This window comes from Phyllostomus hastatus, unplaced genomic scaffold (assembly GCF_019186645.2).
Source record: "Phyllostomus hastatus isolate PE091 unplaced genomic scaffold, TTU_PhHast_1.1 phas_contig_81, whole genome shotgun sequence".
Taxonomy (NCBI): Eukaryota; Metazoa; Chordata; class Mammalia; order Chiroptera; family Phyllostomidae; genus Phyllostomus; species Phyllostomus hastatus.
Window position 1 is genome coordinate 2,393,471 of NW_025333962.1, and position 23,857 is coordinate 2,417,327.

General features: G+C 49.6%; 1 protein-coding gene across 1 annotated transcript in view; it reads left to right on the forward strand.

Annotated features, from left to right (window-relative positions):
- OBSCN (obscurin, cytoskeletal calmodulin and titin-interacting RhoGEF) overlaps nucleotides 1-23,857 on the forward strand; it is a 97,725-nt gene that overhangs the window by 16,847 nt on the left and 57,021 nt on the right. The window contains 19 exon segments of the mRNA XM_045850500.1: nucleotides 1,056-1,177; nucleotides 1,179-1,332; nucleotides 2,613-2,671; nucleotides 2,673-2,735; nucleotides 2,737-2,890; nucleotides 4,171-4,292; nucleotides 4,294-4,447; nucleotides 5,727-5,785; nucleotides 5,787-5,849; nucleotides 5,851-5,940; nucleotides 5,942-6,005; nucleotides 7,290-7,348; nucleotides 7,350-7,505; nucleotides 7,507-7,567; nucleotides 8,832-8,953; nucleotides 8,955-9,108; nucleotides 10,391-10,449; nucleotides 10,451-10,667; nucleotides 22,839-23,114. Of these exon segments, the coding sequence (XP_045706456.1) occupies nucleotides 1,056-1,177; nucleotides 1,179-1,332; nucleotides 2,613-2,671; nucleotides 2,673-2,735; nucleotides 2,737-2,890; nucleotides 4,171-4,292; nucleotides 4,294-4,447; nucleotides 5,727-5,785; nucleotides 5,787-5,849; nucleotides 5,851-5,940; nucleotides 5,942-6,005; nucleotides 7,290-7,348; nucleotides 7,350-7,505; nucleotides 7,507-7,567; nucleotides 8,832-8,953; nucleotides 8,955-9,108; nucleotides 10,391-10,449; nucleotides 10,451-10,667; nucleotides 22,839-23,114 (2,208 nt within the window).

Consider the following 23,857-nt stretch of genomic DNA (forward strand, 5'->3'; position numbering starts at 1 on the left):
GTGGCGTTCCCGCATGGCGATGCTCCTGCTCTTCCTCGGTGCCCAGGAGCCTGGCACCGCTGCCTCTGGCGTCTCGAGCAGCCCAGATGGCTCTCACCTCCGGACACGGGAATGTCCTTCAGGGCATTTGAGCATCTTCCAGTGCCACCCAAGGGTTCTCTGGAATCAGAGGTGTTTCTTTTGTTGTTTTTGTTTTTGTTTTTTGTTTTGCTTTTGTTTTTGTTTTTCTTTTTGACCCCGTCAGGGTGAAATTTCAGCCCCCATACTCATACTGGGCATTTGCTGACCTGTGAAGATTGGGTCAGCAAAGTCTTAGTCATTGTGGGACCCTCTTTCTTCCCTGGACACGGCCCCAGGAGTCACCAGCGCAGCCACGTTTCAAAGTCTAGATCTCAGCTCTGATTCCGTGTCTGGGCACAGTAAGCCAAGAACTGAGGGCTGGCAGACAGGCACGTGTGACCTTCTCCCGTGAGGTGTGGAGTGTCGTCTTAAAAGCGCACCTTGCTTTCCTTCTGTCTCCTGTTAGACATTCTGTGTCAGTGCCCCCGTGGGGGTCCCGGGCGTGGGTCGGACACAGAGAGGGAACAGGAGCTGATGCCACAGCAGCACGGTGTGTTAGAGATGAGTTCCGGCACGAGCAGCCCCTGACTACCAAACCAGGATTTATTTCACGGCATTTCCTAATGACTCACGTGTGTGCCTGTCCCTCCCTGGCTGTGAACAAACTTTCTCTTCCTTTTCGGAGGAGAGCTTACCTTCCCGTGGGGGTCGGCCGTGGTCTCACACGGACCGTCCGACCCTTGCTACTGAATGTGGTTTGTAGGGCGTACACACGGGTCACTCCCCTGCCCAGGGCAGCGGCCCACGTCCAGAAGAATGTGCTCCTGGGGCCGAGAAGGCGCGGGGGGGCTCCCGCAGGCCCCACAGCGGGTGCTGAGCCCGGGGGGACGTTCCTGGTCCTCCCGCCCGCCTGTGCGGTCCTCCTTTCCTCAGTGCCTCCTCAGCTCCTGACTTTGAGGAAGTGTCTGACCCTGTGCTTCCCTCCCTGCCCCCAGAGCCCACGGTGGTGTTTGCCAAGGAGCAGCCGGCCCACAATCAGGTGCAGGCCGAGGCGGGGGCCATCGCCACGCTGAGCTGCGAGGTGGCCCAGGCCCAGACGCAGGTGACGTGGTACAAGGGACGGCAAGAAGCTGAGTGGGAGCTCGAAAGTGCGCGTGGAGGCCACGGGCTGCACCCGGCGGCTGGTGCTGCCGCAGGCAGGGAAGGCGGACGGCGGGGAGTACAGCTGCGAGGCTGCGGGCCAGAGGGTCACCTTCAGCCTGGCCGTCTCAGGTCAGTTCTCTGGGGGTGAAGGGGTGCTCCTTGGTCCTGTTTGGAGGCGTTGCTGTCACTGACGGATAGCTGTGACAGTCCTTTGCTCTTTCCATTACACTCTACCCATTCCCGTCTCCCACCCTCCCCCCTGTCTACTTGTATGCCCGAGGCTGAGTCCAGGGAGGCAGGAACGGAGGCACAGGAGGGTGAGGGGGGCACCCGGTGGGCGCACCGTGTGCACCTCGAGTGGCGTTCCCGCATGGCGATGCTCCTGCTCTTCCTCGGTGCCCAGGAGCCTGGCACCGCTGCCTCTGGCGTCTCGAGCAGCCCAGATGGCTCTCACCTCCCGGACACGGGAATGTCCTTCAGGGCATTTGAGCATCTTCCAGTGCCACCCAAGGGTTCTCTGGAATCAGAGGTGTTTCTTTTGTTGTTTTTGTTTTTGTTTTTGTTTTGCTTTTGTTTTTGTTTTTCTTTTTTGACCCCGTCAGGTGAAATTTCAGCCCCATACTCATACTGGGCATTTGCTGACCTGTGAAGATTGGGTCAGCAAAGTCTTAGTCATTGTGGGACCCTCTTTCTTCCCTGGACACGGCCCCAGGAGTCACCAGCGCAGCCACGTTTCAAAGTCTAGATCTCAGCTCTGATTCCGTGTCTGGGCACAGTAAGCCAAGAACTGAGGGCTGGCAGACAGGCACGTGTGACCTTCTCCCGTGAGGTGTGGAGTGTCGTCTTAAAAGCGCACCTTGCTTTCCTTCTGTCTCCTGTTAGACATTCTGTGTCAGTGCCCCCGTGGGGGTCCCGGGCGTGGGTCGGACACAGAGAGGGAACAGGAGCTGATGCCACAGCAGCACGGTGTGTTAGAGATGAGTTCGGCACGAGCAGCCCCTGACTACCAAACCAGGATTTATTTCACGGCATTTCCTAATGACTCACGTGTGTGCCTGTCCCTCCCTGGCTGTGAACAAACTTTCTCTTCCTTTTCGGAGGAGAGCTTACCTTCCCGTGGGGGGTCGGCCGTGGTCTCACACGGACCGTCCGACCCTTGCTACTGAATGTGGTTTGTAGGGCGTACACACGGGTCACTCCCTGCCCAGGGCAGCGGCCCACGTCCAGAAGAATGTGCTCCTGGGGCCGAGAAGGCGCGGGGGCTCCCGCAGGCCCCACAGCGGGTGCTGAGCCCGGGGGACGTTCCTGGTCCTCCCGCCCGCCTGTGCGGTCCTCCTTTCCTCAGTGCCTCCTCAGCTCCTGACTTTGAGGAAGTGTCTGACCCTGTGCTTCCCTCCCTGCCCCCACAGAGCCCACGGTGGTGTTTGCCAAGGAGCAGCCGGCCCACAATCAGGTGCAGGCCGAGGCGGGGGGCCATCGCCACGCTGAGCTGCGAGGTGGCCCAGGCCCAGACGCAGGTGACGTGGTACAAGGGACGGCAAGAAGCTGAGTGGGAGCTCGAAAGTGCGCGTGGAGGCCACGGGCTGCACCCGGCGGCTGGTGCTGCCGCAGGCAGGGAAGGCGGACGGCGGGGAGTACAGCTGCGAGGCTGCGGGCCAGAGGGTCACCTTCAGCCTGGCCGTCTCAGGTCAGTTCTCTGGGGGTGAAGGGGTGCTCCTTGGTCCTGTTTGGAGGCGTTGCTGTCACTGACGGATAGCTGTGACAGTCCTTTGCTCTTTCCATTACACTCTACCCATTCCCGTCTCCCACCCTCCCCCCTGTCTACTTGTATGCCCGAGGCTGAGTCCAGGGAGGCAGGAACGGAGGCACAGGAGGGTGAGGGGGCACCCGGTGGGCGCACCGTGTGCACCTCGAGTGGCGTTCCCGCATGGCGATGCTCCTGCTCTTCCTCGGTGCCCAGGAGCCTGGCACCGCTGCCTCTGGCGTCTCGAGCAGCCCAGATGGCTCTCACCTCCCGGACACGGGAATGTCCTTCAGGGCATTTGAGCATCTTCCAGTGCCACCCAAGGGTTCTCTGGAATCAGAGGTGTTTCTTTTGTTGTTTTTGTTTTTTGTTTTTTGTTTTGCTTTTGTTTTTGTTTTTCTTTTTGACCCCGTCAGGTGAAATTTCAGCCCCCATACTCATACTGGGCATTTGCTGACCTGTGAAGATTGGGTCAGCAAAGTCTTAGTCATTGTGGGACCCTCTTTCTTCCCTGGACACGGCCCCAGGAGTCACCAGCGCAGCCACGTTTCAAAGTCTAGATCTCAGCTCTGATTCCGTGTCTGGGCACAGTAAGCCAAGAACTGAGGGCTGGCAGACAGGCACGTGTGACCTTCTCCCGTGAGGTGTGGAGTGTCGTCTTAAAAGCGCACCTTGCTTTCCTTCTGTCTCCTGTTAGACATTCTGTGTCAGTGCCCCCCGTGGGGGTCCCGGGCGTGGGTCGGACACAGAGAGGGAACAGGAGCTGATGCCACAGCAGCACGGTGTGTTAGAGATGAGTTCGGCACGAGCAGCCCCTGACTACCAAACCAGGATTTATTTCACGGCATTTCCTAATGACTCACGTGTGTGCCTGTCCCTCCCTGGCTGTGAACAAACTTTCTCTTCCTTTTCGGAGGAGAGCTTACCTTCCCGTGGGGGTCGGCCGTGGTCTCACACGGACCGTCCGACCCTTGCTACTGAATGTGGTTTGTAGGGCGTACACACGGGTCACTCCCCTGCCCAGGGCAGCGGCCCACGTCCAGAAGAATGTGCTCCTGGGGCCGAGAAGGCGCGGGGGCTCCCGCAGGCCCCACAGCGGGTGCTGAGCCCGGGGGACGTTCCTGGTCCTCCCGCCCGCCTGTGCGGTCCTCCTTTCCTCAGTGCCTCCTCAGCTCCTGACTTTGAGGAAGTGTCTGACCCTGTGCTTCCCTCCCTGCCCCCAGAGCCCACGGTGGTGTTTGCCAAGGAGCAGCCGGCCCACAATCAGGTGCAGGCCGAGGCGGGGGCCATCGCCACGCTGAGCTGCGAGGTGGCCCAGGCCCAGACGCAGGTGACGTGGTACAAGGGACGGCAAGAAGCTGAGTGGGAGCTCGAAAGTGCGCGTGGAGGCCACGGGCTGCACCCGGCGGCTGGTGCTGCCGCAGGCAGGGAAGGCGGACGGCGGGGAGTACAGCTGCGAGGCTGCGGGCCAGAGGGTCACCTTCAGCCTGGCCGTCTCAGGTCAGTTCTCTGGGGGTGAAGGGGTGCTCCTTGGTCCTGTTTGGAGGCGTTGCTGTCACTGACGGATAGCTGTGACAGTCCTTTGCTCTTTCCATTACACTCTACCCATTCCCGTCTCCCACCCTCCCCCCCTGTCTACTTGTATGCCCGAGGCTGAGTCCAGGGAGGCAGGAACGGAGGCACAGGAGGGTGAGGGGGCACCCGGTGGGCGCACCGTGTGCACCTCGAGTGGCGTTCCCGCATGGCGATGCTCCTGCTCTTCCTCGGTGCCCAGGAGCCTGGCACCGCTGCCTCTGGCGTCTCGAGCAGCCCAGATGGCTCTCACCTCCGGACACGGGAATGTCCTTCAGGGCATTTGAGCATCTTCCAGTGCCACCCAAGGGTTCTCTGGAATCAGAGGTGTTTCTTTTGTTGTTTTTGTTTTTGTTTTTGTTTTGCTTTTGTTTTTGTTTTTCTTTTTGACCCCGTCAGGCGAAATTTCAGCCCCATACTCATACTGGGCATTTGCTGACCTGTGAAGATTGGGTCAGCAAAGTCTTAGTCATTGTGGGACCCTCTTTCTTCCCTGGACACGGCCCCAGGAGTCACCAGCGCAGCCACGTTTCAAAGTCTAGATCTCAGCTCTGATTCCGTGTCTGGGCACAGTAAGCCAAGAACTGAGGGCTGGCAGACAGGCACGTGTGACCTTCTCCCGTGAGGTGTGGAGTGTCGTCTTAAAAGCGCACCTTGCTTTCCTTCTGTCTCCTGTTAGACATTCTGTGTCAGTGCCCCCGTGGGGTCCCGGGCGTGGGTCGGACACAGAGAGGGAACAGGAGCTGATGCCACAGCAGCACGGTGTGTTAGAGATGAGTTCGGCACGAGCAGCCCCTGACTACCAAACCAGGATTTATTTCACGGCATTTCCTAATGACTCACGTGTGTGCCTGTCCCTCCCTGGCTGTGAACAAACTTTCTCTTCCTTTTCGGAGGAGAGCTTACCTTCCCGTGGGGGGTCGGCCGTGGTCTCACACGGACCGTCCGACCCTTGCTACTGAATGTGGTTTGTAGGGCGTACACACGGGTCACTCCCTGCCCAGGGCAGCGGCCCACGTCCAGAAGAATGTGCTCCTGGGGCCGAGAAGGCGCGGGGGGCTCCCGCAGGCCCCACAGCGGGTGCTGAGCCCGGGGGGACGTTCCTGGTCCTCCCGCCCGCCTGTGCGGTCCTCCTTTCCTCAGTGCCTCCTCAGCTCCTGACTTTGAGGAAGTGTCTGACCCTGTGCTTCCCTCCCTGCCCCCCCAGAGCCCACGGTGGTGTTTGCCAAGGAGCAGCCGGCCCACAATCAGGTGCAGGCCGAGGCGGGGGGCCATCGCCACGCTGAGCTGCGAGGTGGCCCAGGCCCAGACGCAGGTGACGTGGTACAAGGGACGGCAAGAAGCTGAGTGGGAGCTCGAAAGTGCGCGTGGAGGCCACGGGCTGCACCCGGCGGCTGGTGCTGCCGCAGGCAGGGAAGGCGGACGGCGGGGGAGTACAGCTGCGAGGCTGCGGGCCAGAGGGTCACCTTCAGCCTGGCCGTCTCAGGTCAGTTCTCTGGGGGTGAAGGGGTGCTCCTTGGTCCTGTTTGGAGGCGTTGCTGTCACTGACGGATAGCTGTGACAGTCCTTTGCTCTTTCCATTACACTCTACCCATTCCCGTCTCCCACCCTCCCCCCTGTCTACTTGTATGCCCGAGGCTGAGTCCAGGGAGGCAGGAACGGAGGCACAGGAGGGTGAGGGGGGCACCCGGTGGGCGCACCGTGTGCACCTCGAGTGGCGTTCCCGCATGGCGATGCTCCTGCTCTTCCTCGGTGCCCAGGAGCCTGGCACCGCTGCCTCTGGCGTCTCGAGCAGCCCAGATGGCTCTCACCTCCGGACACGGGAATGTCCTTCAGGGCATTTGAGCATCTTCCAGTGCCACCCAAGGGTTCTCTGGAATCAGAGGTGTTTCTTTTGTTGTTTTTGTTTTTGTTTTTTGTTTTGCTTTTGTTTTTGTTTTTCTTTTTTGACCCCGTCAGGTGAAATTTCAGCCCCCATACTCATACTGGGCATTTGCTGACCTGTGAAGATTGGGTCAGCAAAGTCTTAGTCATTGTGGGACCCTCTTTCTTCCCTGGACACGGCCCCAGGAGTCACCAGCGCAGCCACGTTTCAAAGTCTAGATCTCAGCTCTGATTCCGTGTCTGGGCACAGTAAGCCAAGAACTGAGGGCTGGCAGACAGGCACGTGTGACCTTCTCCCGTGAGGTGTGGAGTGTCGTCTTAAAAGCGCACCTTGCTTTCCTTCTGTCTCCTGTTAGACATTCTGTGTCAGTGCCCCCGTGGGGGTCCCGGGCGTGGGTCGGACACAGAGAGGGAACAGGAGCTGATGCCACAGCAGCACGGTGTGTTAGAGATGAGTTCCGGCACGAGCAGCCCCTGACTACCAAACCAGGATTTATTTCACGGCATTTCCTAATGACTCACGTGTGTGCCTGTCCCTCCCTGGCTGTGAACAAACTTTCTCTTCCTTTTCGGAGGAGAGCTTACCTTCCCGTGGGGGGTCGGCCGTGGTCTCACACGGACCGTCCGACCCTTGCTACTGAATGTGGTTTGTAGGGCGTACACACGGGTCACTCCCTGCCCAGGGCAGCGGCCCACGTCCAGAAGAATGTGCTCCTGGGGCCGAGAAGGCGCGGGGGGCTCCCGCAGGCCCCACAGCGGGTGCTGAGCCCGGGGGGACGTTCCTGGTCCTCCCGCCCGCCTGTGCGGTCCTCCTTTCCTCAGTGCCTCCTCAGCTCCTGACTTTGAGGAAGTGTCTGACCCTGTGCTTCCCTCCCTGCCCCCCCAGAGCCCACGGTGGTGTTTGCCAAGGAGCAGCCGGCCCACAATCAGGTGCAGGCCGAGGCGGGGGGCCATCGCCACGCTGAGCTGCGAGGTGGCCCAGGCCCAGACGCAGGTGACGTGGTACAAGGACGGCAAGAAGCTGAGTGGGAGCTCGAAAGTGCGCGTGGAGGCCACGGGCTGCACCCGGCGGCTGGTGCTGCCGCAGGCAGGGAAGGCGGACGGCGGGGGAGTACAGCTGCGAGGCTGCGGGCCAGAGGGTCACCTTCAGCCTGGCCGTCTCAGGTCAGTTCTCTGGGGGTGAAGGGGTGCTCCTTGGTCCTGTTTGGAGGCGTTGCTGTCACTGACGGATAGCTGTGACAGTCCTTTGCTCTTTCCATTACACTCTACCCATTCCCGTCTCCCACCCTCCCCCCTGTCTACTTGTATGCCCGAGGCTGAGTCCAGGGAGGCAGGAACGGAGGCACAGGAGGGTGAGGGGGCACCCGGTGGGCGCACCGTGTGCACCTCGAGTGGCGTTCCCGCATGGCGATGCTCCTGCTCTTCCTCGGTGCCCAGGAGCCTGGCACCGCTGCCTCTGGCGTCTCGAGCAGCCCAGATGGCTCTCACCTCCGGACACGGGAATGTCCTTCAGGGCATTTGAGCATCTTCCAGTGCCACCCAAGGGTTCTCTGGAATCAGAGGTGTTTCTTTTGTTGTTTTTGTTTTGCTTTTGTTTTTGTTTTTCTTTTTGACCCCGTCAGGCGAAATTTCAGCCCCATACTCATACTGGGCATTTGCTGACCTGTGAAGATTGGGTCAGCAAAGTCTTAGTCATTGTGGGACCCTCTTTCTTCCCTGGACACGGCCCCAGGAGTCACCAGCGCAGCCACGTTTCAAAGTCTAGATCTCAGCTCTGATTCCGTGTCTGGGCACAGTAAGCCAAGAACTGAGGGCTGGCAGACAGGCACGTGTGACCTTCTCCCGTGAGGTGTGGAGTGTCGTCTTAAAAGCGCACCTTGCTTTCCTTCTGTCTCCTGTTAGACATTCTGTGTCAGTGCCCCCGTGGGGTCCCGGGCGTGGGTCGGACACAGAGAGGGAACAGGAGCTGATGCCACAGCAGCACGGTGTGTTAGAGATGAGTTCCGGCACGAGCAGCCCCTGACTACCAAACCAGGATTTATTTCACGGCATTTCCTAATGACTCACGTGTGTGCCTGTCCCTCCCTGGCTGTGAACAAACTTTCTCTTCCTTTTCGGAGGAGAGCTTACCTTCCCGTGGGGGTCGGCCGTGGTCTCACACGGACCGTCCGACCCTTGCTACTGAATGTGGTTTGTAGGGCGTACACACGGGTCACTCCCTGCCCAGGGCAGCGGCCCACGTCCAGAAGAATGTGCTCCTGGGGCCGAGAAGGCGCGGGGGGCTCCCGCAGGCCCCACAGCGGGTGCTGAGCCCGGGGGGACGTTCCTGGTCCTCCCGCCCGCCTGTGCGGTCCTCCTTTCCTCAGTGCCTCCTCAGCTCCTGACTTTGAGGAAGTGTCTGACCCTGTGCTTCCCTCCCTGCCCCCAGAGCCCACGGTGGTGTTTGCCAAGGAGCAGCCGGCCCACAATCAGGTGCAGGCCGAGGCGGGGGCCATCGCCACGCTGAGCTGCGAGGTGGCCCAGGCCCAGACGCAGGTGACGTGGTACAAGGGACGGCAAGAAGCTGAGTGGGAGCTCGAAAGTGCGCGTGGAGGCCACGGGCTGCACCCGGCGGCTGGTGCTGCCGCAGGCAGGGAAGGCGGACGGCGGGGAGTACAGCTGCGAGGCTGCGGGCCAGAGGGTCACCTTCAGCCTGGCCGTCTCAGGTCAGTTCTCTGGGGGTGAAGGGGTGCTCCTTGGTCCTGTTTGGAGGCGTTGCTGTCACTGACGGATAGCTGTGACAGTCCTTTGCTCTTTCCATTACACTCTACCCATTCCCGTCTCCCACCCTCCCCCTGTCTACTTGTATGCCCGAGGCTGAGTCCAGGGAGGCAGGAACGGAGGCACAGGAGGGTGAGGGGGCACCCGGTGGGCGCACCGTGTGCACCTCGAGTGGCGTTCCCGCATGGCGATGCTCCTGCTCTTCCTCGGTGCCCAGGAGCCTGGCACCGCTGCCTCTGGCGTCTCGAGCAGCCCAGATGGCTCTCACCTCCGGACACGGGAATGTCCTTCAGGGCATTTGAGCATCTTCCAGTGCCACCCAAGGGTTCTCTGGAATCAGAGGTGTTTCTTTTGTTGTTTTTGTTTTTGTTTTTTGTTTTGCTTTTTGTTTTTGTTTTTCTTTTTTGACCCCGTCAGGTGAAATTTCAGCCCCCATACTCATACTGGGCATTTGCTGACCTGTGAAGATTGGGTCAGCAAAGTCTTAGTCATTGTGGGACCCTCTTTCTTCCCTGGACACGGCCCCAGGAGTCACCAGCGCAGCCACGTTTCAAAGTCTAGATCTCAGCTCTGATTCCGTGTCTGGGCACAGTAAGCCAAGAACTGAGGGCTGGCAGACAGGCACGTGTGACCTTCTCCCGTGAGGTGTGGAGTGTCGTCTTAAAAGCGCACCTTGCTTTCCTTCTGTCTCCTGTTAGACATTCTGTGTCAGTGCCCCCCGTGGGGTCCCGGGCGTGGGTCGGACACAGAGAGGGAACAGGAGCTGATGCCACAGCAGCACGGTGTGTTAGAGATGAGTTCCGGCACGAGCAGCCCCTGACTACCAAACCAGGATTTATTTCACGGCATTTCCTAATGACTCACGTGTGTGCCTGTCCCTCCCTGGCTGTGAACAAACTTTCTCTTCCTTTTCGGAGGAGAGCTTACCTTCCCGTGGGGGGTCGGCCGTGGTCTCACACGGACCGTCCGACCCTTGCTACTGAATGTGGTTTGTAGGGCGTACACACGGGTCACTCCCTGCCCAGGGCAGCGGCCCACGTCCAGAAGAATGTGCTCCTGGGGCCGAGAAGGCGCGGGGGCTCCCGCAGGCCCCACAGCGGGTGCTGAGCCCGGGGGGACGTTCCTGGTCCTCCCGCCCGCCTGTGCGGTCCTCCTTTCCTCAGTGCCTCCTCAGCTCCTGACTTTGAGGAAGTGTCTGACCCTGTGCTTCCCTCCCTGCCCCCCCAGAGCCCACGGTGGTGTTTGCCAAGGAGCAGCCGGCCCACAATCAGGTGCAGGCCGAGGCGGGGGGCCATCGCCACGCTGAGCTGCGAGGTGGCCCAGGCCCAGACGCAGGTGACGTGGTACAAGGACGGCAAGAAGCTGAGTGGGAGCTCGAAAGTGCGCGTGGAGGCCACGGGCTGCACCCGGCGGCTGGTGCTGCCGCAGGCAGGGAAGGCGGACGGCGGGGAGTACAGCTGCGAGGCTGCGGGCCAGAGGGTCACCTTCAGCCTGGCCGTCTCAGGTCAGTAGTTTAGGTAGTCATTTTTTCTTCTTATGAGTTGGTTAGTTGGCATATTATTGGCCATACATTTTGTTGCTTTCTTGTTAGACTCACGAGACAGCCTTCTGGCCCAGTCACGCAAGAAAGGGTTGTTTATATGTGAGGGAGATAGCTTTCCTTTCTATACCACTCCTATGTCTTCATGGTCATACGAGCTCCTCTCTTTGAGTGCATTGTCCTGTGTTTAGGAGAGTCTTTTTGGGTGCCTGTGTTCTGAAGTGGTGGAGGCTTGTCAGATGTAATTATTTGACTGTACTTGTGTTTCAGGGTATGAACCATTATTGTTACATGAATGTCATATTAATTCAGATGTATAGTGTAGTGATATAACAGCCTTCCATCGTCATCAGCATCGTAAGTCCCTCTTTGCAACTTTTTTAAAGTATATTTTATTTATTATGCTATTACAGGTTTCCCATTCCCCTCCTGTGTTTTCCCTCTGCCCTACACATCCCATCCTACCCACATTGTTTTCCTTCAACTTATTTCATGTCTATTGGTTTTATAGAGAATTTCTTTGGCTTCTTCATTTTCTTTACTATTCTTAATCTCCTATTGTGTATTTTGTACCTACCATTTATGCATCTTATCCATTCTTTTCCTTCATTCTCCCCTTTCTTTTTCTCTACTGACAATCCACCATGTGATCTACGTTTCTGTGAATCTGTTTCTGTTTTAGTTGTATACTTAATTTTTGTTTTTGCTTTTTTAACTTCTGTTGTTAATAATTGTGAGTTTGTTTTTACTTTACTATTCATGTTTTTCATGTTCTTCTTTTTCTTATATAATAAGGGCTTGGTGATAATGAACTTTTTTATCCTAACCTTATCTGGGAAGCACTTTATCTTCCCTTATATTCTAAATGATAGCTTTGCTGGATAGAGTAACCTTGGATGTAGATCCTTGCCTTTCATGACTTGAAATACTTCATTCCAGCCCATTTTTGCCTGTAAGTTTTCTTTTGAGAAATCAGCAGATAGTCTTACGGGAACTCCTTTGTAGGTAACTGCTTCCTTTTCTCTTGCTGCTTTTAAGATTTTTTTTCCTCATCTTTAATCTTGGGTAATTTAATTATGGTTTGACTTGGTGTATTCATCCTTGGGTCCAACTTCTTTAGGACTCTCTGGGCTTCCTTGATTTCCTGGGAGTCTATTTCCTTTGCCAGTTTGGGGAAGTTATCCTTCATTATGTTTTCAAATAAGTTTTCAATTTCTTACTCTTGTTCTTCTCCTTCTGCCACCCCTATGATTTGGATGTTGAAATGTTTGAAGTTGTCCTAGTGGTTTCTAAACCTGTCATCAGTTTTTTGAATTCTTGTTTATTCATTCTGCTCCAGTTGAATGTTTATTCTTTCTTGTCTTCCAAATCATTGATTTGAGTCCCATTTTCCTTCCCATCACTGTTGGTTCCCTGTATATTTTTCTTTGTTTCATTGTGTGTAGCCTTCACTTCTTCCTTTATCTTGTGGCCATACTCAATAATTTCTGTGAGCATCCTGATTACCAGTGTTTGAATTCTACATCTCATAGGTTGGCTATCTCTCAGAGTTTATATCTGCTTTTTTGTTTTGTTTGTTTTGTTTTTTAGAGTCCACATATGAGTGAAATTATAGGGTATTTGTCTCTGTCTGACTTAGTTCTCTCAGCATAATACACTCTAGGTCTCCTCATGTTGTCACAAATGGCAAGATTTCAATTTTGAAGCCTAGTATTTTTTCATTGTATATACGTACTACATGTATTTATACACTCATCTAACAATGGGCACTTAGTTTGCTTCCATATCTGGAGGACCATAAATAGTTCTTCAGTGAACACAGGGGTGCACATATCTTGTTGTTTTTTTTTTTAAATTTTCATTTTCTCTGTATAAACACCCAGAAGTGGGTTGCTGGGTCATGTAGTATTTTTTTTAGATTTTTAATTCATTTTTAGAAAGAAGGAAAGGTGTTACAGAATAGACCCAAGGAGGATGAACAATATACTATTACTGAATGGACCCACCCTTGTGCTCCAGGGATCCCCCACCCCGTAGTAGGTTCACCTTGCCCACAGTCAGGGAAAGACGTCTCTCAATGCCAGAGATCAGCAAAAAGGAGAGGGATGATTTATTTAAAGAGTTATACAAACTTAAGAGTTATAACTTAATGTCTTCATTGAGATCCCAAAGTCCTTTAGAATACCCACAAACTCACAGTCCTTCCTTCCCCCTGGGCCCAGTCCCAGGTACTATATCTCAGAAAAAGTAGAAGTCTGTGGTCCTTCTCTGCCCAAGCCGAGTGGTCCCAAAAAGACCCTGCATGGCTGCCATGCCTGGGTTTAAATCCCAGTGGCAATCTTCCCCTGCCGCACCATTTCTAACTTCTCCCACAATTGGCCACAGCTGCCAGCATTCCCGTAGTTTTCCAGCTTTACTGGGCTGCCATACTAAGTCCAGGCAAGTGTGGCCCTGTGGTGTGGAGCCAATCATCTCCAGGCTCTGTAACCAGGGCAAGCTGCCTCCCAGTTACATCATAGGTTGAAGTCATTCCCATCTCTCTGGCTCAAAGCATGGTCACAGCGGTTTACCATATCTATGAAACTAGTTAAAGGTTATAGGTATATTAAATAATCATTCTAGAGGTTATCTGCAAAACTGTTGCTATGTTAAACAGCTCTCAATGGCCTTGCTCCATGCATCCCATCCCCCAGCTCAGACTTGTGGGGGTGAGGAGATTATATATATATAATATTTCCTGGACACCGAGTTCTGGACACCATTACAAATCCCTATTTGGGGGTCTCTCCCCTTGGCTGCACCCTATTACAAAGGGAGGGATAAAGAGAAGGTGAGAAACATTGATGTGAGAGAGAAACATTGATCAGTTGTCTCTAGCATGTGCCCTGACAATAACTGAACCTGCAATCCAGGCATGTGCCCTGGACAGTAGATCGAACTGATGACCTTTTGATTTGCTGTACAATGCCCAACCAACTGAGCCACATGAGTCAGAGCAATTGTTAATATTTTGAGGAGCCTCCATACTATTTTCCATAATGGCTGCATCAGTTTTTAGTCCCACCAGTAATGCACAAGGGCTCCCTTTTCTTCACATCCGCATCAGCACTTGTCATGTGTGGATTTATTGATGGTAGCCATGCTGAGATGTAGGGAGTGATATTTCATTGTGGCTTTGTCATTTCCCTAATGATTAATGATGTTGAACATCTTTTTATATGCCTGCTGGCCATCTGTATGACTTGTATGTTCTCTTTGGAGAAGTGTCTATTTAGACCCTCTACCCATTTTTAAATTGGATTTTTTGGCATTAAGTTGTATGAGTTCTCTATATACTTTGGATATTAACCTCTGATTGGATGTGTCATTTGCAAATATATCTTTTCTCATTTAGTAGGTTGGCTTTTCATTTTGTTAATGGTGTCTCTCACAGTGGAAAACACTTTTTAGTTTGATTAGTCCTGTGTGTTATTTTTTTTCTTTTGTTGCTCTTGCCCCAGGACAGCTATCAGAAAAAATATTATTAAGAGCCATGTCAGAGAGTTTACTACCTCTGTTTTCTCTTAAGGGTTTTATGGTTTCAGGTCTTATATTTAAGTCTGTAATCTATATTGATTTTATTCTTGTGTATGGTTTAAGAAAGTAGTCTAGCTTCATTTTTTTGTGGCATATATCTGTCTAGTTTTCCCAGCACCATTTATTGAATAGACTTTTTGTACCCCTTTGTATATTCTTGCATCCTTTATCATAGATTGATTGACCATACAGGTGTGGGTTTATTTCTGAGCTCTCTGTTGTGTTCCATTAATCTCTGAGTCTGCTTTTATGATGGTACCATGCTGTTTTGATTACTATAGCCTTGTAGTATAATTTGATGTCAGGTAGCATAATATTAATACCTCTGACTTTGTTCTTCTTTGTCAAAATTATTGAGGCTATTTGGTGTCTTTTGTGTTTCCATATAAATTTTAGGATTCTTCCTTGTAGTTCTGTGAAAAATGCCTTTGGTTTTTTGACAGAGATTGCATTGAATGTGTAGAATGATTTGGGTTATGGACATTTTAACAATACTAATTTTTTTTCTATCCATGAGCATAGTACATACTTTTACTTATTTGTGTCTTCCTCAATTGCTCTATTTTCTTATAACTTTCTGAGTACTGGTTTTTACATTCCTTGGCTAAATTTATTCCAAGGTATTTTTTGATGTAACTATACATGGGATTTTTTTAGTTACCCCTTCTGATACTTTTTTACTTGTATATGGAGTACAAATGATCTCTGGATGTTTATTTTGTACCCTACTATATTACTTTATTCATCAGTTCTGTAGTTTTTTGGTAGAATCTTTACAGTTCTCTATGTACAATAACATGTCATGTGCAAATACTGATAATTTTACTTCTTTTGTTCTGATTTGGATGCCTTTTACTTCTTCTTCTCAAATTGCTGTGGCTAGGACTTTCAGTACTATGTTGAATAAAAGATGTAAACATCCTGTTTTGTTTCCTATCTTAGGGACACACTTAGTTTTTGCCCATTGAGTATGATGTTGGCTATGGGTTTGTCATATATGGCCTTGATTTTATTGAGGTATATTTTTTCTATTAACACTATGCTAAACATTTTCATCATAAATCAGTACTGGATTTTATCAAATGATTTTCTGCGTGTAATGATATGATCATGGGACTTTTACTGTGTGTAGTGTATCATGTTTTTTAGTTTTTGGATATTGTAGCAACCTTGCATCACTGACATAAATCCTGCTTGATTATGGTGTATGATCTTTTTAATATCTTACTAGATCCAGTTTGCAATTTTTTTATTGAGGACTTTAGCGTCTATGTTCATTAGGGCTATTTGAATGTAGTTTTCTTTTATTCTGGTGCCTTTATCTGGTTTGGGAATTAGGATAATGCTGCTCTAAGGATAAGTTTGGGAGTCTTTCTACCCATTCACTTTCTTGGAATAGTTAGGATAGATGTTTGTTTTTTTGAAAGTTTAGTAAAATTCACCTGTGAAGTCATCCAGTCTGAGATTGTATTTATGGTGGGGGTTTGATTACTGTTTCAACTGCATTAGTTGTAATCAATCTGTTCAGATTTTCTGATTCTTCCTGATTCAGTTTTGGAAGATTGTATGTTTTTAGGAAGTTATCTATTTCATACCCATTGTCCAATCTATAGTATTTACTTAGAGTCCTTTGTATTTCTGTGGTGTCAGTTGTTACTTCTCCTCTTTCATTTCTGATTTTATTTATTTTGATCTTGTCTCTTTTTTTCCTGATATGCCTGGTTTAAAGTTTGTCAATCTCACTTATCTTTTCAAAGAACCAGATCTTAGTTTCATTAATCTTTTGTACTGCTTTTATAGACTCAATTTCATTTATTTATGCTCTGATCTTTATTATTTTCTTTCTTCCACTCACCTTTTGACTTTGTTGTCCTTTTTCTTGTTCATTTAAATATAATGATAGATTGTTTAGTTGAGATTTTTCTTGTTTCTTAAGGTGGACCTGTAAAGCTATGAATTTCCGTCTTAGGACTGCCTTCCAAGTGTTCTACTGATTTTGGGTTGTTGTGTTCTCATTTTCACTTATTTCAAGATATCCTCTGGTATCCTCCTTGATCTCATTGTTAACCAAATCATTGTTTAGTAACATGTTATTTAGCCACCATGTTTTCATATGTACTTTGTTTTTTTATGTGATTGATTTCTACTTTCATACCGCTATGCTCAGAGAAGATGTTTGACATTATTCCAATCTTGTGAACTTTACTGAGACTTGTTTTGTGTCCTAACATGTGGTCTATCCTAGAAAATGTTTCATGTGCACTTGAAAAGAATACATATTTTGCTGCTTTGGGTTAAAATGCTCTGAAGATATTAATTAAATCCATCTGATCCAGTGCCTCATTTAAGGCCACTGTTTCCTTGTTGATTTTCTGTCTGGAAGATCTATCCATCGATGTCAGCGAGTTGTTAAAATCCCTTACTGTGAGTGCGTTACTGTTGATCTCTCCCTTTATGTCCATCAAAATTTGCTCTATATATTTAGGTGCTCCTATGTTGGTACATAAATATTTAGAAGGGTTATATCCTCTTGTTTGATTGGTCCCTTTATCATTATGTACCACACTTCTTGTTTCTTCTTATAGCCTTTGTTTCAATGTCTATTTTATCTGATATAAATATTGCTACCCCAGATTTTTTTATTTCCATTTTCATGAAATATCTTTCTCCATCCCTTTACTTTTAGTCTGTGTGTATCTTTCATTTGGAGGTGGGTCTCTTGTAGACAGCATATATATGTGTTTTGTTTTCTTATCTGTTCAGCTACACTATGTTTTTTGATTTGAGTATTTAAGCCATTTACATTTAAAGTGATTATTTATAGGTATGTATTTATTGGCATTTAATTCTTTTTTAAAATTATTTATTTATTTTTACAGAGGGAAGGGAGGGAGGGGGGAGAGAGAGAGAGAGAGAGACAGAGAGAGAGAGAGAAACATCAATGTGTGGTTGCTGGGGGTCATGGCCTGCAACCCAGGCATGTACCCTGACTGGGAATCGAACCTGCGACACTTTGGTTCGCAGCCCGCACTCAACCCACTGAGCTGTGCCAGCCAGGGCTGCATTTAATTCTTTTTAACTGTATTCCTCTCTCTTTTTTTTCCCTCCCTCTTCTTAAGGAAGACCATTTAACATTTCTTATAATACCAGTTTGGTGGTGATGAAGTCCTTTACCTTTTTCTTGTCTTAGAAGTTCTTTAGCTCACTTTCAATTTTGAATGATAACCTCAATGAGTTGAGTAGTCCTGGTTGTAGGTCCTTGCTTTTCATCACTTTGAGTATTTTATGCCAATCCCTTCTGACCTGAAATGTTTCTGCTGAGAAATCAGTGGTTTTATGGTAGCTCCTTAAAAGGTAACTAACTCTTGTTCTCTTGCTGCTTTTATGATTCTCTCTTTTGGCCCTTGTCAGGTGGCTCATTTGGTTAGAGCATCTTCTGGATATGTGAAGGTTGCAGGTTCGATACTTGGTAGGGCACATATAAAAATCAGCAAATGAATGCATAAATTAGCAGAACAAATTGATGTCTGTTTCTCTCTCTTTCAAATATATAAAAATAGATAAATGATTGTAGACATGATTCTTCCTTTGTTTACACTTTTACCATTGTAATTATTATGTGTATTGGTATGGACCTTCTGTGGTTCATCTTGTCTGAGATTCCCTGGGACTGCTGGATTTGTGTGTCCTTTTTTTTCATTAGGTTAAAGAAATTTTTGGTAATTTTTTTAAGTAGTTTCTCAATTTCTTGCTTTAAAAAAATTCTCCTTCTCCTCTGGTTGTTGTGGCTCAGTGGACTGAGTGCTGGCCTGTGAACTGAAAGGTTGCCAGTTTGATACCCAGTCAGAGCACATGCCTGGGTTGCAGGCCAGGTCTCTGGTGGGGGGCACATGAGAGGCAACCACACATTGATGCTTCTCTCCCTCTCTTTCCCTCACTCTAAAAAGAAATGAAATTTTAAAATTTCTTCTTCTGGTCCTCCTATGATGCAGATGTTATTACATGTTATGCTATCCTAAAGCTCCTTTAAAATATCCTCATTAAAAAATTATTTTTCACTTCTCTGATTGGGTGTTTTATACTATTTTGCTTTCCAAGTTATTTATTCAATCTGTTGCTTCATGTAACCTATGGTTTATTCTTATCAGTGTATTATTCAATTCAGATATTGTATTCTTCAATTCTGACTTATTTTTTAATTGTAGTAGTCCTTTTTCCTGCTGTTGAAGTTCTCACTAAAGTTCCTTGAACATCCTTATAACCACTTTTTTGAACTCTATATTTGGTAAATTGCTTGCCTCAGTTTCATTTAGCTCTATTTCTGGGGAGTTCTCCTGTACTTTCATTTGAAGCATGTTTCTTTCCTCCCCATTTTGGCTGCCCCTTTGAGTTTGTTTGTATGTATTAGCTAGATCTGCAATGTCTCCCAGTCTTGGTATGGTAGCCTAACATAGTAGGTATCCTGTGGGACCCAGCAGCTCATTCACCTTGATCACCAACTGGGTGCTCCAGGAATGTCCCTTGTGTGGATTTGTGAGCCTTCCTGTTGTAATTGAGTCTTGGTGGCCTTTGGTCCATTTGTGCATGGGGTAGACCCTCACGTTGGCTGACTTTGAGGATTGTCCATGACTACGGTGGGCGAGCTGCTTGTGCAGGCCTTGACCACATGAGGTGGAATTCACCTCTGCATGGCCTGTTGCCTGCTGAGATCTTCCTTTGGACATGCTGCTTGTGAAGGTAATTGAATCCTGGTTTGATGTTGCCTGAATCTCGCCACTGAATGTGTTGGTTCTGGGTCCTCTTGGGAGGATTCTGGTGAGGTCAATATCAGATGCTGCCTGTGATAGTCCCTGGGCAACCTGTTTGGAGCTACAGAGCTATCCATAGTTTGTGGATGCCTGAGTAGGGCCTGGGTGTCTGTGGGAAGGACCAAGCTGCGAACCAAGACCAGATTCCACCAGCACTGAGCCTGGGAACAGGTCAGCAAAAGGCCCAAGGCACCTGAGATCTGCCTCCACCTGCTGGATGTCTGTTAGTCTCAGTCACTGAAAGAGCCTGTGGTGGTACTCATGTTGCATGAGGTATGTTCTCAGTGAGTCACCAGGGAGGGGCGAGTGGTGATCACCAGATTGATACAGGTTCAAACTTGATGCCAAGGTTGGATCACAAGCCACTTGGCAGAAGTTCCAGGGTGTTCCAAGCCTATCTGCCACCTGCTAGGTGCCCACAGACCTTCGTGGCTAGATGAAGTCTCAGGGATTTGTCAGGGAGAGGGCAGCAGAGTTTATCAGGCCCAAACAGACCAAGATTTGGCTGTGAAGGGAGGTCTGCAGTAGTCAGGTGTGTGAGGGAAAAATGACTCTTGTCCAAAAGCCAAATACATCACTCTGTCCCAGTTTCTGCTGGGATCCCAGTGCAGCAGACTGGGGCCACTGAATGTCAGAATGGTGGGGTTAGTGGATGTCCCATCACGGGGAGGCACTTGTCAAGCTTGGTAAAAGTTGGGGGAGTAGCGTTTGCTCCAGAGTTGACACATTCAGACTGACCAGGACTCTGCCATTAACTCCTGGGAAACCTGAGCATGGTAGGTCAGGGCTGTCAAAAGTTGGAAGGGTGGGACCATTGAGTATCTATAGGGAGGGTCTAGTCGATCTCCCATCCTGGTCAGGCTCCTGGGAAGTTGGGGTGAACAGCCCCTGCCCTTGTACCATACAACTCAGTCACTGACACCCCCTAAGTCTGCTCAGACCTCCACAGCCCAGGCCCATGCAGCTGACTCCACTGCACAGTGTTAGATATGCAGGGTGGGGTGGCAGGGAGTCCAGAGTTTGGAGCTGTTGCATCCCCCAACCTGAAGGGGAGTTCTTCACCCAAGACAGATGACACCTGTGGTTTGGTAAAAGGGATCAGTACAGGGAGCCTGGTGTCTCTCCCTCAGCCTGTCCCCATAGCCACACCCGTCAGTATCTCCTCACATGGGACTTGTCTGCTCTTCCCTTCTTTGCTTGGAGCCTGGGGTGAGTGGCTACAAATGAGATTTTGCATGTTGACCTTATAAGAGTGTACCTGTGTCTCTATCAGACTACTGTATCTCCCTGGCAGAATCCCTGCTGATTTTCACAGCCACATGTAGGTGCCTCTTCCTGGCTGCAGTGTGCTATGTTGGGTAACCCAGTGTGGGATTGAGATCCAACACTCCTCAGGAGTAGTCCCTCTGGAATCCCAGCTGCCACCCATGGGAGCAGCACTGTTCACTTTATGTCTCTGCCCTTCCTACCTGTCTCAATATGTCCTCTTCTGTAAATTGTTGGTTATAAGACTTCAGTTCATCTAGTTCAGTTGGTTATCAGGTACTTGGTCTGTATTTTGGTTGTATTTCTAGTTTCTTCACATGAGTTAGTGGATATAACTTCCACCTACTCTGCCACCATCTTGGATCTCTACATTTTGTTTTGAACATCAGTTTTCAAGTCTATTATGTCCCTTCAAGAGTTACAGTTATTGTTTTTTATCCTGTTGCTTTTAAGATATGGTTTTTGATTTTGATTTTAAGCAGTTTTACTTTCAGCAGGTGTGGTTTTCTTTGTACTCATACATGGGCAGTAGAGCATCTTGAGTCTGTGGATTTATGTCCTCCATCAGATGTATAATATAGGTTATCACATGCCTCACATGCATCTCTCCTTCTCTTTTCCTTTTAATTATTTTATTCTCTCAGCTCTATTACAGATATCTTCTTTTAGCCTGTCTTCTAATTTACTATCTTCTGCTCTGCTGTATCTGATCAGCTGTCAAACCCATTTATAGTGTGTTTTGGTTATTTTATTTTACAGTTCTGTAATTTTCATTTAACTAATTTCTTATATATTCTAGACTCCATGATAAAATTTTCATATTTGATGCATTTTCTTTCACTTTTTAAAAATATTAGTCATAGCTGTATCATGTTCTGATAACCATAAAAACCATCATCTGATATTGCATCCTTTTTTTTTTTCAACTCTCCTTGGCATGCCAGAGAATTTTCAACCAACTGCCACGTAACCTGTGAGAAAATGTGTTAATATGGATGCTGTTATCTTATTACATAAAGTGGACCACTCTTTCCTTTGCTGGGCAGGGAGAGGATGACTAAGAACATTAGTCTCTTCACTGTTGTGTTGACTCGAGGCTCCATTCCAGTTTTGACCAGGGTTATCAATGTTATTTCCCTCCCTTTTATCAATGAGCAGTCCACCTAAATGTCACTCCTTAGAAGATGTTCTCGGACAATCACATATGTCACCATTCTGACCCTTCTCTCAAACCTGTCACCTGTTTTACTTCATCACAGAACTCAGCATAGCACTATGTCATTATTGTCATGGTTTATGTGTGGTTGTCTCTCTTGTTCCATTAGAAGGCTGGCTCTGTGGAAACAGAGACTGTGCTGGTCATCAGAACATCCCCCACCATAGTGCCTGCACACTGTGGCCATCCATTGACTTTAGCTGGATCAGTGATCAAATAGATGAGTGAATGAATGATTGAACCAAAGCATGAACCTTCTGAGATCTTATGTGTATTCATTTGGGTTTAGTAGAACATATTCAACTGAAAAATTGATGATATCCAGTATCGGGAAAGATGTACAACTGGAACTCTCAAACACTTTTGGTGGAAGTGTAAGTTAGCACAACCATACTGGAAATTCTTTGAAAATATGTGTTAAAGCCCGAATACTGGCCTACCTATGTCCCTGCCCATGTGAGCCTGCCCATGTGAGTATTCACAACAGGTTACTCCTTGTATCCCCCCATTGGAAACAATCCAAATGAACCAGACAAGGAAAAGGAAAAATAAACAAGGGTGTGATACAACAGAACCCATCATTACAAGAGAAGAGAATACCACTCCATGGAAAAGCATGATGGAGCTCCCAGACAGTATGTTGAGTGGAAGAAAGCGGGCCCACGGGACACTGAATATAATTCATTCATGTGAAAGCAAAGAACAGGTCAAAGTGGTTATTGGTGACAGAGGCCAGAATGGTGCTTCCTTTTGGGGGTGGTCACCAGTGGATGTGAAGCTGCAAATGTTCTGTCTGTGATATGTTTGGGTGCATGGGGGTAAGTATGCTTACACTTCCTTAGGCTGTACAGATGAATTAGTGTGCTTACATGTGAGGTATAGTTAGGAAAATGTAGGTAAGTTTGTGGATGACATGCCACATGCCAGGCTCTGTGCGTGCAAGGGTGACTCAGCACACCTGCCACAGGAGCTGACAGCCACTTGGGAAAGACAATGACCAGGCAGTAACAGGTATGGGAACTGCCTTGGATGCCTTCCTCCAGTCCAAGGAATTGCTCCCAGTCAGGACACTCTGCAGATCTACACTTGAGGTTCTGTGATAGGAGACATATGTGTGTAAACACAAGTCTAACACCCATCAAACAATAAGACCCCACCTGGCACATGGTTCCAAGGAGAATATTGACTGAACTATGAGGCATTGGTGCCAGTGACATAGTCTGGTACCAGCATTATGTCATTAATTGTGTGCCCCCTCCCTGCCCCCAGAGCCCACAGTGGTATTTGCCAAGGAGCAGCCGGCTCACAATCAGGTGCAGGCCAAGGCGGGGACTATTGCCACGCTGAGCTGCGAGGTGGCCCAGGCCCAGACGCAGGTGACGTGGTATAAGGACGGCAAGAAGCTGAGTGGGAGCTCGAAAGTGCACGTGGAGGCCACGGGCTGCACCCGGCGGCTGGTGCTGCCGCAGGCAGGGAAGGCGGACGGCGGGGAGTACAGCTGTGAGGCTGCGGGCCAGAGGGTCACCTTCAGCCTGGATTTCACAGGTTGGTTCCAGCCTAGGGTGAGCAGACAAGTGTTTGTTGAATCAAGGGATGGGCATTGTCCTGAGAGGGTTATGCTTGCTCTGCAGGCATGGTTGCCCCTCGCTGGGTCCATTGACATAGCCCATCCCAGGTCTCTACTGTGTACTGAGCTCTTGGGTCTTACAGTGATGGCTGTAGACCCTAGTCTAGCATATTTTGGGCATCTTTTCCCCACATTTCTGCTCTGTTTGCTGTGTTCCTACCTTTACCAGCATAGAACCTTTCCCGGAGGCTTCTGTGGGCTGCTTAAGGGCTGAGGTCTATGGAAATGCCCATTCTCTGTCTATTGCCTGGAGCAGGCAGTATTCCTGGTTTATGTGCACCTGAGCAGTTGTGGAACCCAGCCTTGCCTTGGGGAACCTCACTAGAGGGGCCTATGGCTTTGGATGGCTTTGTCCTCAGTAGAGCTCGGGTATTTGTCTCTGGTCTTTGGGTACTCGCTTTCCAGCTGTTTCTAAATCCGCCCAGCTAGTGCTCAGACGCATGACCCTGGCCTGGTCCTAGTCCTGTTGGTGCACCGCCTGTTCCTTATACCTCCCCAGCTGATGACAGCACCTTTCAGTCTTGCTTTAGGCATCTGTCCTGAGCTGGCCAACACTGTACCATCTCCAGCTGTGGCCTTTGCCCACCTGTTCCCCATTGCACAGGCAGCGTGGTTTTTAGTTGCTCACCAAGATAATCTTTTACAGGGATCCACCCTCTTG